General features: G+C 36.5%; 1 protein-coding gene across 6 annotated transcripts in view; it reads left to right on the top strand.

Moving 5' to 3' along the window:
• Positions 1-1,322: 1,322 nt before the first annotated feature.
• Positions 1,323-14,787, top strand: part of EZH1 (enhancer of zeste 1 polycomb repressive complex 2 subunit) — a 485,968-nt gene continuing 472,503 nt past the window's right edge. Inside the window, exons 1-4 of one of the 6 annotated variants that reach the window (XM_053699426.1) lie at positions 1,323-1,890; positions 2,765-2,860; positions 4,884-4,990; positions 6,419-6,542. In XM_053699426.1, coding sequence (XP_053555401.1) covers positions 6,426-6,542 — 117 coding nt within the window. In that variant the 5' untranslated portion in view covers positions 1,323-1,890; positions 2,765-2,860; positions 4,884-4,990; positions 6,419-6,425. Of the gene's footprint in view, positions 2,432-2,764; positions 2,861-4,883; positions 4,991-6,418; positions 6,543-14,787 lie in introns of all 6 variants that reach the window. The other 5 variants (XM_053699434.1, XM_053699415.1, XM_053699400.1 and 2 more) reach the window with 5 other exon arrangements.

Genomic DNA, 14,787 nt, shown 5'->3' with positions numbered 1-14,787 from the left:
GGATCCGGACTACAGAAACCGCTACGTCTCCTGCGCCACAGATCAACAGAGAGGATAGATAGCCACACCCAGTCACATGGAATGCATGGCAAGACCGCCCCTGAACTAGGAAAAAATGCGCCAAAAAATAGCCTTGCAAAATTTCCGCAAGTAACCTAAACGTTCCACACATTGCCAGAGCCTCATATCGCACATAACGCAGCAATGACACAATAAACAATATCATGTATAAACTCCCCCTGCTCAATAATCCCCCTTCCAGGAATATTAACCCTTGATTCTGTAAAGATAAAAAGGCGCCACATTGTGACCCTGTCTTCTATGTTATCATTATTAATAAAAATGAAACGATCTTACCAGAATCTACGCCGTGGAACAGGAACACGGCCCTTTAAGTGTGACAGGTTAGTAGCCTCGCTCCTGACATGGACTTGAGTGAAGAAAGCAGGCAGCGAAACTCGTCAAAGCTGATTGCTTATGGAGCTGTTAATATAAGTCAGGATGGTTTTGCAGACTCTCCCTGCATCTCCGGACTCTAACTTTCGCCCAGGCTGTCACTGAGAGGCTGACAGGACTACTTAAAGTGAAAGTAAATCCTAACGTTTTACAAACGCTAGGATTTACTATTGAAACAAATAAATGGCACTTTCATTCAAGTATAAAATACTTCATGTAGAAAGCTCCTTTATTTGATTCAATCGATCGCCGCTCTTAGCTCCTACAGCAGAGCACGGCTAAAAAAAATTTGGGCTTAGAGGTGACGTTTTCACCTCTTCGCCAATAGCAGTGCGGTAAATCCGGGTTCCCATGGTCGCCAAGCCAGATTTACCACACGGCTATTGGCTAAGAGGTGAAAACGTCACCTCTTAGCCAAAATTTTTTTAGCCGTGGGCTGCTGTAACAGCTAAAAACAGATTGAATAAAATAAAGGAACTTTCTACATGAAGTATCTTATACTTCATGAATGAAAGTGCCCTTTATTTGTTTCAATAGTAAATCCTAACGTTTGTAAAACACTAGGATTTACTTTCACTTTAAAACTCCAGTCCCAATGCAAACAGTACTACCCTCCATAAGAGACTACTCCGAAACTCTGGCACTCCTCTGCCATCCTCCTGTGAGGAAAGGCAAATAATGACTGACTGGGGGATGAGGGAATTGGGTGGCTGGGGTGTCTTTGCCTTCTCCTGGTGGCCAGGTTCTTAATTCCCAACAGTAATGAATGAAGCCGTGGACTCTCCTCCCCTTTAGATGGAAATTACCCAACTTTAGCCCCCCTGCCAAAGAGAGAGTCTGCTAGAAAACTCGCGAGACAACGAGATTTCACTCGAGCATCCATGACTTCATCAAAACATTACGACGCGAACTATTCACTTTTGCAATGGGGTCTTAACGTTACAAGCACATAACCGGGGAAGTCAAGCAAGAAGTGAATTCGCCTCTCTGCGTGTGTGGGGTTTTGTGCAACCTCGGGCATAGCCATACAGTACGCCTGACTAAAACCTTCGTTATCAGCTAAGGGGGGAGGGTGTACCACAAGTCTAACGGGAGGGTGGAAGGAAACACCCACTTCAAATGCTGCCAAAGGGAAAATGGACGTTTTGAATAGGGTAACGTGACAAGTGATAGGGGATAAAGAGAACTGTTGGATAGAAAAAGAAACAATCAGGAGAAAACACCTAGAATGAGCAGCAAAAGAACCGAGGACGGCTGCATCGCATTCGTTACTCTATTAAACAAGGAGGGCCTACTGGCCCTATGCAGCGTCTGTTCTGTGTCGCTTTTACATATGTCTGATTTTAGTAGCCATCATATGTAAAGTAGATTTTAGGAATGTTTGCCCACCTAAGGACCACTCTACAGTACTGACCCACACATAACAACAATAAGGTCAGTTCTGAGTGACTCTGAGTAAAAATTGGTCCCCGTCTACGGTCTACTCATAGTCCTTGGGCCCTCCTCTTTCTCCTCCCTACACTCTTCTCGACCAGTTAAGAAGATCTAGCTACATCCTCTCCGCCCCTAAGGTGGCCAATATTGCTGCTGCTGAGCCTGACTCTAGCCATCCAAGGTCCTAGTGCTCTTAGTCTGTTTATGTTTACCTTCATTGCGAAAGAGCCTAAGTCTACCTAATACTCCACTCTCGCATAGCGGTCATCAAGCCTGTTTACCTTACTGTAAAAGAAGAGTCTTGTCTACCTAATATTCCACACTCACATAGCGGTCACAACCCTCTCACATAGTCGGGGCGCATTCTGTACTACAGGGTTTGTAAGCTGCTACCGAAAGCCACCGCCCGCTCTCGCTAATTTAACTCATTTGCTGCGACAGAGTTGAAGAGTGATGGGCAGGTGATGGAGGGTCGCATGGGGCCCATCAGTCCCCACTTGGTCATCACTACATTAGCTAATCAGACCCATGGTGGTTATCAGTATGTATTTTTCCTGATTCACTTGACTGCTTGATTTGATATCTAGTGAATTAGCACTTATCATGTGTGTATGTATATGTGTAGATATATATATATATATATATATATATATATATATATATATATATATATATATAAAACCTATTTTGTTTTATAGAAGAAGATACATTCTAGTTTTTTATGAATATTTAAATATGCATATAATTTATTGATAAAGTTGTATATTTAATTTTTATTTCTTGAGATTTTATCAGAAGTGTATTAATATTTTTTTTAAAAAAATTTATATGCTTTAATTATTGTGTTGCTTTTTCTTCTATTAATTGTTTGCAGATTTTGATAGAAGGGAGAAACCAATAGTAAAAGGAAGAAACCAAAAAGTGTGCACTACTTCTTCATAATGCTCTGCAATAACCTCTTACCGGAGAGGTATGTACTCAAGCGCTGTTGCCACCCGTAAAGTTATAGTAAACGCTCCTCTTTATAAAAACAGATCCGGAATGTTAGTGATATTTTAGATGGGGTTTAATTAATCAGTTGTAAGGAAGATGCGCTATAACTTACTTTTTAATGTAGATATGAAATTCTAATTCCCCTCGCCCCGTCGTCTACTTCAAAAGTCAATTTTTCTGTGAGCTAACGGTTTTGTATTGTTGTCCAGTCAGCGCTCTCCCAATATGACACTCTTTGTTATAGCTAGAGTAATGATTGGAGAACAATTCAGGACGTTAGCTCACAGAAAAATTGACTTTTGAAGTTGATGGCGGGGCAAGGGGTATTAAAATTTCATATCTATATTAAAAAGTAAGTTATAGTGCATTTTCATTACAACTCACAGAAAAATTAACCATTGAAGTTGGCAGCAGAGCACAGGGTATGTGAATTTCATATCTGTATTTAAAAGTAAGTTAAAGCTCACGTTCATTACAACTGAAGCATTAAACTCAATGTAAAGTATCACTAACATTCCAGATCTTTTTTTTTTTAATAAATGGTAACGCTTACAATCACTTTAAATGGCTATACTAGTGGAAAAATTACATACTCTAACTATGTAATTTTAAGATTAGAGTTCCTGCACTACTATGTGTTTAATCCATGCAAAGAAGTGAAACAAAAAGTAGTAGTACCGCTCAGGACCCGCAGAGCACTGGTGGTTCTGAGCAGAAACTTCCGCTGATCCATCAGGAGTGCTAGTTACTCTTTGTGGGGGCAATACACATAGTAATGCTGGTTTGCCAGTCTTAAAATTACGTGTTCTAACAAATTAAAGCATGTAATTTTTCGACTATTATGACCCATTAAAAAGGGACATAAAACTGTATGAAATAACATAAGTTTCTAAATATGTAATGCAGCCAAAGCTTAAATGAAAAATGGTTTGTTTCTTTTAACCCTCATTAACCCCTTTAATTCAGGCATAGTTTTGTCCCCCCTGGACATTTCCATATATGGAAGGTGCTATACAGGCCATAGCTATGGCAGAATGCACTTATGCACGGTAAGTGGCACAGTCACATGACAGTATAATGCTGAAGCTTTCACAAAGCATGCAACATTATCCTCATGAAACAAGCTAGCCTCTTGGCAACAAACAATAGCAATATCGGATGTCCCTCCTCACCCCCCCCCCTACTTGCATAGGTAATTACCCTTATGTGCACACTTTGTTTCATATCCTCTCAGGGTTTAGAGTAAGATACTGATAAAGGGGTCACTTGTTAACTCTAAAGTGTAAGTAATTTTGCAGATTTTTGGAAAATTTATTAAAATACCTATAAGCTTTTTTTTTTTTCCCCACTCGCTGTTTTATCTCAGTTGAACCTTTTAGAATATGCACATAACTCAAACTGTTTTATGGCACTTTAACCTCTATTTTACCACTTATTATAAAAGTAAGCGTACATTGGTAAGTGTCAATTGCAGAGGTGTAGTGACTATAGCATTTGTCAAGCCTTGATTAAAAAGGGACATATATTAGGATTAAAGGGATATTAAATTAAAATGTTTTCTTTCATCATTTGGATAGAGCATGCAGTTTTAAGCAACTTTCTATTTAACTCCTATTATCATTTTTTCTTCATTCTCTTGGTATCTTTATTTCAATGTAGCCACTAATCAGCAAGCGCTATCCAGGGTGCTGAACCAAAAATGGGATGGCTTCTAAGCTTTCATTCCTGCTTTTTCAAATAAAGATACCAAGAAAACGAAGAAAAACAGATACTAGGAGTAAATTAGAAAGCTGCTTAAAATTGCCTGCTCTATCCGAATCATAAAAGAAAAAAAATTGTGTTTAGTATCCCTTTAATGTCTCACATCTTCAAAAGAAAAAAAAATATTTTAACATACATAAAACACTTTACATGTTATATTTTTGCTAAATAAAAACAGATTCTTTGTTGTGCTCTATTAAGGCTGTTTTCTCACTCATGTTGGTTTTTTCCATACTCAGGATAGAGCCAGTCACAGGATGCATTGAGTGTGCAGCCATACTCTCTTTTTCTGCAGCTTTTTGCTGCACAGAGTAAAGCTTTGTGCAAGTGTAGAACGTTCTACAAGGTAAGTTTGCTTAACACAGTGTGTTCTATTTTTACTAAGACAGAGTTTGTCTTTGGAATGCCAAGAAACATTGACTTTTGTTATATTTTATATGTGAGACCTAATGACTTTATATGTTGCTAGATGTACTATAAAACAGGGTGCAAAAGACAGCCCTTTCCTGACCCAATACTTATGACTATCAAAAATGTTTGCATAGGTATTGGATTAAAACAAATGTAGCACAGAAACTAAGGCCAAAACAGGTTTTATTATGTTAACACAGGAAAACAGACTGGTTGGATAGACCAGGTGGTTCTGAAAAATTCTCTTAAATGCTCCAGATGCACCATGAAAGCTGTTTGTTATTTTTTTATTTTTTATTTTTTTAAATCTTTTTGCACAAATTTTAAACCACAAATTCTTCTTTCAGGATTCAGATAAAGATACAATTTTAAACAACTTTCTTATTAACTACTATATCAAATTTGCTTACTCGTCTTGTTATACTTTGTTGAAGTGCAGCAGTACATTATTGGGAGCTAGCTGAACACATCTGGTGAGCCATTTACAACAGACAAATATGTGCAGTCACCAATCACCAACTACCTCCCAGTAGTGAAGGATATGTACATATTCATTTTCAACAACGGATACCAAGAGAAAAAAGTACATTTGAAAATACAAATTAATTTAAAATATATCTTAACATTAGATGCTCTATCTAAATCATGCAAGTTAAATTTAAATTGTCCTATCCCTTTAAACATACATTTCTGTGCTTTTTGAGTTACCTGCACAGATCATTATTGATTTTTTTTTATCAGACACTTTTAGAAAATGAAAGTTAATTTGCAGAAATATGTAAATAGTTCTGTTTAAACAGTTATTTTACCACATCAGTGGCTCTGCTGAATCTATCTTGATCAAGTCATGGCTGGTGATCAGTAGCTACAAACATATTGTGTTCCTGACTGGATTACCAGTCACATACTGTTCAGTAGTGGTAATAAGCAAACTTTAACAAATTTATTTAAACCAAGTAGTCATCTGTTTAGTGACACCCATGGAGCAGTTAATACATGCTTTCCACACAGCTCATTTTGCAGATGTTCCATGGGAAGAGGTGTACATAGCCATTTTAGATGTGCCTTTACTTATTCAGCATTGTCCGTACAATGAGCCTAGCTACCATGTGAACGACAGCCAGGTGGAAGTAACACACAACTGTGCCAGGGGAGACAGTCAGTCCTGCAACTCCTCCCATTGTTAGGAGTAGAACTAGGGCATTTTTCTATGCACCAGGGCCACTTGTCTAGGTGATAAATATGTGTGCAAGGACGCAAGCATAAAGTCCTAATATAAGAGATATTTAAATAAAAAATATATGTAATATATGTTTACCAATGTAGCATAGTTTATTTTCTTAACATTGTTTGTTTAAATCAGCAGCACAATGGAGCCTCCAAACCCACAGTATACCAAGGCACTGATATGCTGGAAAAAAAGGGTTCGTTTAGAATACATGCGACTGCAACAGTTGAAGCGTTTTCAGGCCAATGCTTCAGCAACGGTGAGTACAAAGGTGGAAATGCTTGACACATCGGTAGGTAATTACTATCAACCGAAAATTAGGAGGTTTTCTATATGGGGCAGCACTACAGATATATGTATGTTATTTGGTAAGTACACTTGCAGAGTTTTAGCGTATTTTGCTATAGCTCTGCTGCCCACTTCAAAAGTAAATTTTTTTATGAGCTAATGGTTTGAATTGTTCTCCAATAAGCGCTATAGTTATAACAAAAGTGCCGTATTGGGAGAGTGCTGATTGGAGAACAGTTCAAACTTTAGCGCACAGAAAAATTGACTTTTGAAGTGGGTATTCAAATTTCATATCTATATTAAAAAGTAAGTTATAGCGCATCTTCATTATAACTGATTAATTAAACTTCATCTAAAATATCACTAACATTCCATATCTGTTTTTTAAAAAGGGGAGAGTTACCATCAATATTTATACATCATAGTCTACTTTGCCTAATCTAAAAAAGCTTTTCACTATGTATTTTAGTTATTATTATTTTATTTATTTTTTTAAACTCATTTTCCTGTCCTCAATAACCCAATGTTTTCTTGCCATACTTGTTTAGTTGTGTACCTCTCAACCAGTAAAGCAGTGGTGGTTATCTTTATCATTAAATGACCACTAAACACAGTAGAATAGCATATTCAAAAAATGCTTAATAAAAGGACAATAAAAAATCAATGAGTAGTAGATTTGTTTTTTTTTCTGACCTGTCAAAGTTAGTTACATTTTCCTTCCTAATTCATCATGTGACAGCTATCAGTCAATCACAAAATGCATATACGTATATACCCTGTGAATCTTGCACATGCTCAGTAAGAGCTGGTGCCTCAAAAAGTGTGCATATAAAAAGATTGTGCACATTTTAAGTGATTTGGAAAATTGTTTAAAATTGTGTGCTCTATCTGAATTGTGAAAGTTTAATGTTGACTTAAATGTTCCTTTAATGGATGGTAAGTATTAAGTGCAATGCTGCATTATTTGTTTCATTAATTAATTAAAATGTGCCTTCAAGCACTTTGACACAAAACTATGTGAATGCCTCTTTGAGGAGGTGATTTTTTAGATGAAACTTAAAGGGACAGTCTAGTCAAAATTAAACTTTCATGATTTAGATATGGCATGCAATTTTAAACGGCTTTCCAATGTACTTTTATCATCACATTGGCTTAGTTCCCTTGGTAGTATTTTTGAAAAGCTAAACCTAGGTAGGGTCAAACTGATTTCTAAACCATTTAAAACCGCCTCTTAGCTCAGAGCATTTTGAAAGTTTTTCACAGTTAGACAGTACTAGTGCATGTGTGTCATATAGATAACATTGTGCTCACTCCTGTGGAGTTATTTAGGAGTTTGCACTGATTGGCTAACCGGCATGTCTGACAAAAGTACTGAGATAGGGGGGCAGTCTGCAGATACTTAGATACAAGGTAATTACAGAGGTAAAACATATATTAATATAACTGTGCTGGTTATGCAAAACTGGGGAATGGGGGGGTAATAAAGAGATTATCTATCTTTTTAAACAATAAAAATTCTGGTGTAGACTGTTCCTTTAAATAATTTTTTTTCAAAAGGGCTTGGTGCATAGCCCAAAGGCAACATACTCCAGATAGGATCCCTACAATTGTAAGGGTTAGTAAGGAGACATTCTTGAGCATTAGATGCAAGAGGAAGGATATCAAAGATAGGCATCGGTTTATGTTGCTCTTTAATAAAATCTTGATTATAAAATTAAATAAATGAAGGGCATGAAACCCCACTTTTTTTCATTAATCAGATAGAGTATACAGTTTTACACAACTTTCCAATTTACTTCTATTTAATTTGCTTTGTTCTTTTGGTATCCCTTGTTGGAAATCATACCTATTTAGGCTCAGAGCTGGGAAGTAGCTGCTGATTGGTGGCTCCACATATAAGCCTGTGGTCATTGGCTTACTGATATCTACAACTAGATCCCAGTAGCACATTGCTGCTACTTCAATAAAGGATACCAAGAGAATGAAGCAGAATTGATAATATAAGTAAATTATAAAGTTATTTAAAATGGTATACTCTTATCTGACAGATGAAACAAAAATTGTGGGTTTCATGTCCTTTTTAAAAAAAAAAAAAAAAAAAAAAAAAAAAGTCTGTTAGTGAAAACGAAACAATGGTTTTCTCTATCTCTTAACAGGGATAAATAGAAAATAATAGAAAGATTTAGGAAAGCATTTAGACTTGTAGGTTGTGCATTTAAAGGGATGTGCTTGTTAAATCTGAAATATTTTGAATTTAATAATTATACAGTATACTTAGGGACATATGTGTTGAGCTTGCTTGCTAATTTTAATTTATAATATGTATCTAGGAATTCAAAAGAGCGAATTATTTACTCATAGTGGCGCAGACCCAAAAACACTATATTTCTTTAAATTGCAAAAGATAGACACCTAAGATATACGAGCCAAAAGATTTTGAGTTGTGGCCACAACTATCTAAATTTATAATATTGGAATATTTCAAATTGTATCCAAGTCTCAAAAAATGTTAATGCAAAGTTGCAACAATTCAGTTGTTTGTTTAGAGTTAGATACTTATTGTATTATTCCAGGGCTTTTAATATATTGAATATCCTTAATAGATTCAGTGTAAGTTCATCTATTTACCGCAATCGGTTTGCTATGAAGTGTCTTAACACGGAAAAGGCTTTTCCAGCCGTTAATAAGCTCTAACAGTCTGTGACAATAGAATAGCCAATCAGCTTGCAAGTATTGAATTCAAATTTCAATCCAGTATATAGGTAATTTATTGTAATCCACAATGCTTCAGTGTACGCTTTTAAAACTTATTTCAGTAGCGTTCAATATATTGATCTTAAGTATCGCCAATTTTGTAAACTTTTATTAGGCGTTTAAGGCTCTTAGTTTGTGCAACTTTCTAACCGCACAGTTAACGTGTCAGGGGGCTCTTACATGTGATGGTTCGTTCATCAGTTGCTTTTATCCACTTAGGTGCAATCTGAGGTATATTACCGTATTGAGCTTACCCCTTATTCGTAACCGGGTATCTTGGAAAGTGCAAAAGGAGTTCCGTAGTCTGTCCTTTAGCTGAATTTGTGTCGGCTTTTTCAAATATGGTTCCTGCTGTCAGTACCGATCAGCCGCTCTGTAGTAAAAAAACTTTTCTTTATCCGGGATTCAGCTGAACTCGTATCAGCTGTTTGTTAGCACAATTCCACAGTCTCAGACTTCCTTCAAATCTACGCGTTTCAGCATCGTACCGATGCCTTTATCAAGATGATATGTTTTTGTTTTTAAACAAAAAAAAAACATTGAGACATGATTAAGAACCAGTAAGTGCTTTGAAACGTTGTTGTTTGTTTATGGACCCTGTGAAAGAAAAATAAAGGTCTTTTTATTATACCCTGGAGGTTGGAAATCCATTTTGTTCAAGAGTACATTGGGACCTGGCTAGTCCTATTCCTTGCCACAGGACAAAAGAATACAGGTGCTGTTTCCCATACCTACAATTGGATGTTTTTGTTTTTAGGAATACATATTTTCTCAATGCACTTATAATATAAAATAAATTAATTTTTTTATATTATATCAGGTGATTAAGTGTGTATATACAATCTTAAATCATTTTTTAAATTTATTTTATTTTGAGAAATATTGTGGGTATAAATACAATTATACTATATTGGATTATCTTCTACCTTCAGCCCTGGAATTTATGGGCGCAACTCTCTACAACCTTATCTAAATTTTATATAACCTGAACGTGTCTGAGGGGATAACGTTTTTTGTTTGAGTGTGCTTGAAGGTAACCATTACAGTGAGATCTAGAGGAACTTTTTTATGATTTTAAGATATACGAGCCTAGGTGCAAAAGAAAGGGAATTCAGCACTCTTTTATAATTTTATATAATTTATTATATGTATAATAGAAATGAAAATGAAGATTATCCTGTCATTACAGCAACACCCATATCTTTAAGTGCATAGTGCTTAAACAATAATATACAACATTGTAAAAGATACACGTCTGATGTCCAGAAGAATTGTAAAGCATGAAACACCCTGCTGAACCAAACCCTATATATATATATAATAGGACATGTCTAGCCAGGTACACTAGGGGATCTATGCATGCAATAAATAACCGTAATCACAGAGATGGCATAAATACTGTTGCAAAGCCAAGCAGATGGTATAATAATCAATTTCAAAGCTTATTTGTTCTGGTGTTAGTAACACTTATTAGTAAACTGCAGAAAAGACATCCATGTTAATAGACGGTGAAGCATCTAGCAAGTAATTAGGCATCACTCAAATTACTTTGGTTTGGTTCAGCAGGGTGTTGCATGCTTTACAATTCTTCTGGACATCAGACGTGTCTCTTTTACAATGTTGTATATTATTGTTTAAGCACTTATGTATTATTTGCACTATACACTTAACAATATGGGTGTTGCTGTAATGACAGGAGATTCTTCATTTTAATTTCTACTACATACATATAATAAATTATATAAAATGATAAGAGTGCTGACTTCCCTTTCTTTTGCACCTAGACTCGTATATATTAGGTGTCTATCTTTTGCAATTTAAAGAGATACTTAGGGACATATGTACATATGCTGAACATCGCCACTGTAACCACGTTCATACATTGCACCTGCCAACAGCTGCATGTACTATGTAAGCTATGGATCAGAAAGCTGATAGAATGCCTTTGCTAGTAACACTTGTTCGATCACTGCCATCCTAGGAGGGATTGCCTGGAGGAGCATTAGCTTCTTTGAGAGGGAGTACTGATGTTTTTTACTTAAGGGCGATCAGCACTGCACCTGATTTGAGTTTCTGTTCATACAAGCGCCCACTTGGAACTATTGGAGTCTAACTCTTCATGATAAAGGGCTAAAGGACTTTTTCATTTAAAGTTGTTTTTATGTTGTGCTTATTTGTATGTTGGATTTGATTGCGAAATATAAATTTATTTTAGATGTTTGTAACATTGGGATACATAGCAGTACTTCTAAATTGGGTCACTCTTGGATATTTTATACATATTTAAATATTCCCCTAATTTTACAGCGTTTGGCAAGGTTTTTTAACTTCGTGCATTCAAGGCAAATTTTTACTTTTTGGATGTTATTAGATTTGGGGAAACTTGGCCTTGACTATTTTGGTGTAGCGCTGTACACTTGTATTTGCCTTCTCAGTTTTTATTATACCTGTGTGCTTGGCACACAGCATATATACATATGCCCTTAAAGCAGTAATAACAGTAAAGGTGAGGATGAAAGAATGCAAGAGGATATATGTTGTGGCATAGACCAAAGACATTAAAAATGATGTTGCTGCATGTATTGGATGTACACAGGCTCAGAAGGATCAATAAAGCCAACTATGTGGCAGGTTCAATAGACAAAATAAGCTACTAAGTAGTGGTAGATGCACACTTTTAATGGTCAGAGGTTGTAGCCATGTCAAGGACTTCAGCCAAAGATACAATAAATTCCTTACAAACCATGAAACTGATTTTGGATTACCACAAACTATAGTTACAGACAAAGGTTTTTAGTTTTTGACTAAAGAATTTCAAGATTATCTAAATAAAAACTGAATAAAGTATAAACCAACTACTCTATATTATCCTGCCCCTAATAGTTAAGCGGTATGGTTTGTTCAGATATTAAATAGGTTTATCAAAGGGGAAGGAAAAACAAATTTAAAACTATTAGAAATTTTTTCAGCTGTATATAAAAACTCTTCACCAAACCACTGATGTCACACCAGCTGTTATTATTAGTGAATACATTACATACTAACTTAGATCCATCTAATTACTCCAGAGGTGAACAAAGATAAAACTAAATATCAGGAGATGCCATCAAAGAAAATTAATAATATAGCATAAGGGGCCCTATATGGTTCGGGGTACACAAGAAAGTGATACATTGGCATTAGGTGTGATTATAAAGGTAACATACGAGAATGTATATTGGCAATGAAGAAACTGGAAAAACCTATTATAAGGTAATTCAACAATTACCTGAGTTGATGGCTAAAACCACTGAAGCAGATGAGTTGCAGGCACCAAGCTGAGTTGATCTGGAAGTTACTCTGAGTAGGTTGTATACTCAGGTAGATCAGAAAAGTAGAGGTTAAAAAAGTCAAGTCAGTACCAGATTATCCCTCAGAAGCCGTGTCTCACAATGGTAGGGAAAAACTAACTGATAAACCAGGGTACAGTTCCAAAGATCTTTAGCTACTAGGTCAGTCCTCAGGTAACAATTCATATAGGGTTTAAACATGTGACAAAGAACTTGTCAGGGTCAAAACCAGAGAAGCAGGCTGGGAATAAGATTGCTAGGGTCTCCATATGAAATAACCAAGCACTTAAAGGGAGACAGAAATTACTTTTTAACATCTCCAATTCAAACTTGGTAAAAAAGATACAAGGGTCACCTCCTACAAAGAATTCTTAATTAACAGTATTCTAGCGCACATACAGGAAGCTGCTGAAGATGTAGAACAGCACATACATAACTGCTGGCTACACTAAGCTGAATGCTTCTTAGTGAGGCCCTGAGTCTCCTCTGTCACTTAACTTCCAGGGATAGTGTGACCACCAATTCAGCCAGCCATCGCAGCAATGTTCCTGACTTGCCCCAGGAACCAATGCCTGGCTAGTGTAGCGCGGTCTTTACCCTTCCTCGGTATTACACCTAGAGATGATATGGCAATCAATTACAACTAAATCAACTGACTCAGCTGTAACAGGAAGTACACAAAACAAGATATATGAAGTAAATACACAGCCATTGAAACGACCCCAAAGACAAAGGGTGGCTTTTAAGTTTTATCAACCTGAACAAAGATTACTAAGTTATCTTTGGTAATGAGACAATTTGTTAAAGGAATATTAAAGTCAAAATTTAAAATGACATGATTCAGATAGAGCATACAGTTTAAAAAAAACAAACAACTAAAAGATCTTTCAAGTTTACTTCAGTTATATTCTGTACACTCTCTGAGGCACCAGCTCCCACTTAACATGAATCGTTGATTTGCTAGTGGCTGTCACATGATACCTAGGGGTGGGTTATGGAAGAAATTTTGAAATTTGTCAGAACAAAAATATATGGCTCATTTGAAATTCAGAGTGTTATTGCATTGTCTTTTTATTTTGCACTAGCTGGTTGTGCAGTTATTTTGTATTCAACAGTCCATTGAAGTAGCTTGCACAAAGGTATCTTTGTATTTCTGCTACAAGTTCACCATCAGAGAGGGTGTTTAGCACAGGAGGAAATATAGTGACTTCACCTTTCATGCTTGAAACCAGAAATGGAACATATGTTGGTTTTCTTAGCAAAAAACCTTTAACACCAGTAAACCAGCTAGTTTCAGTAAAGTTTTTGATATTGATGTACTAATATCTAATTGTAGAATCTGTATTTCTGCCTGGTACAAGTTCCCCATCAGAGAGGTTAATGAACACTCGGGTATATTTATAAGCGAGCCTGCTACCACATGTTTAAGAAGTAAAAACTGCTTCTTCTTTCCTCTCCCCCACCAGAGAAGTGGCGATATCAATCACCCTGAAACTCGCTTGTTCAGGATGTTTGACATTCCCTGATCTAGGGCAATTGGTTTCACAGTGTGATGAAACATTGCAAGTGGCGATTGCAGGCGAACAGGTTCACTACTTGTAAACCTGTCTGTCTGCAGGGATGATAAACGCCTCAGTATCAGTGATCTTATGTCACCTCACATTACCTCTTTAGTTTTAGTAAAGTTATTGCTCTGCAATCTGTATGTTGCCTGCTACTAGTTGCTAATTCAACAAAAAATGTTGTAATTGGTTGTCCCAGCAATAAATAAATACATAAATAAAACTGTAAGTAGGCCAGGGTTGAACATTCACCATGTTTTCCTGGCCAGCTTTACACACTTACACGTGCAGCAGAGTGTGCTGCACTTACTTAGAAACATGAATAGTGCTGCTGGACAGCTTTACCATGCAGCAGAGTGTGCTGCACTTACTTAGAAACATGAATAGTGCTGCTGGACAGCTATACGCACTTACACATGCAGCAGAGTGTGCTGCACTTACTTAGAAACATGAATAGTGCTGCTGGACAGATTTACCATGCAGCAGAGTGTGCTGCACTTACTTAGAAACATGAATAGTGCTGCTGGACAGATTTACCATGCAGCAGAGTGTGCTGCACTTACTTAGAAAC

This window comes from Bombina bombina, chromosome 1 (assembly GCF_027579735.1).
Source record: "Bombina bombina isolate aBomBom1 chromosome 1, aBomBom1.pri, whole genome shotgun sequence".
In the NCBI taxonomy this organism is placed as follows: domain Eukaryota; kingdom Metazoa; phylum Chordata; class Amphibia; order Anura; family Bombinatoridae; genus Bombina; species Bombina bombina.
This window is presented reverse-complemented; position numbering and strand designations above follow the sequence as displayed.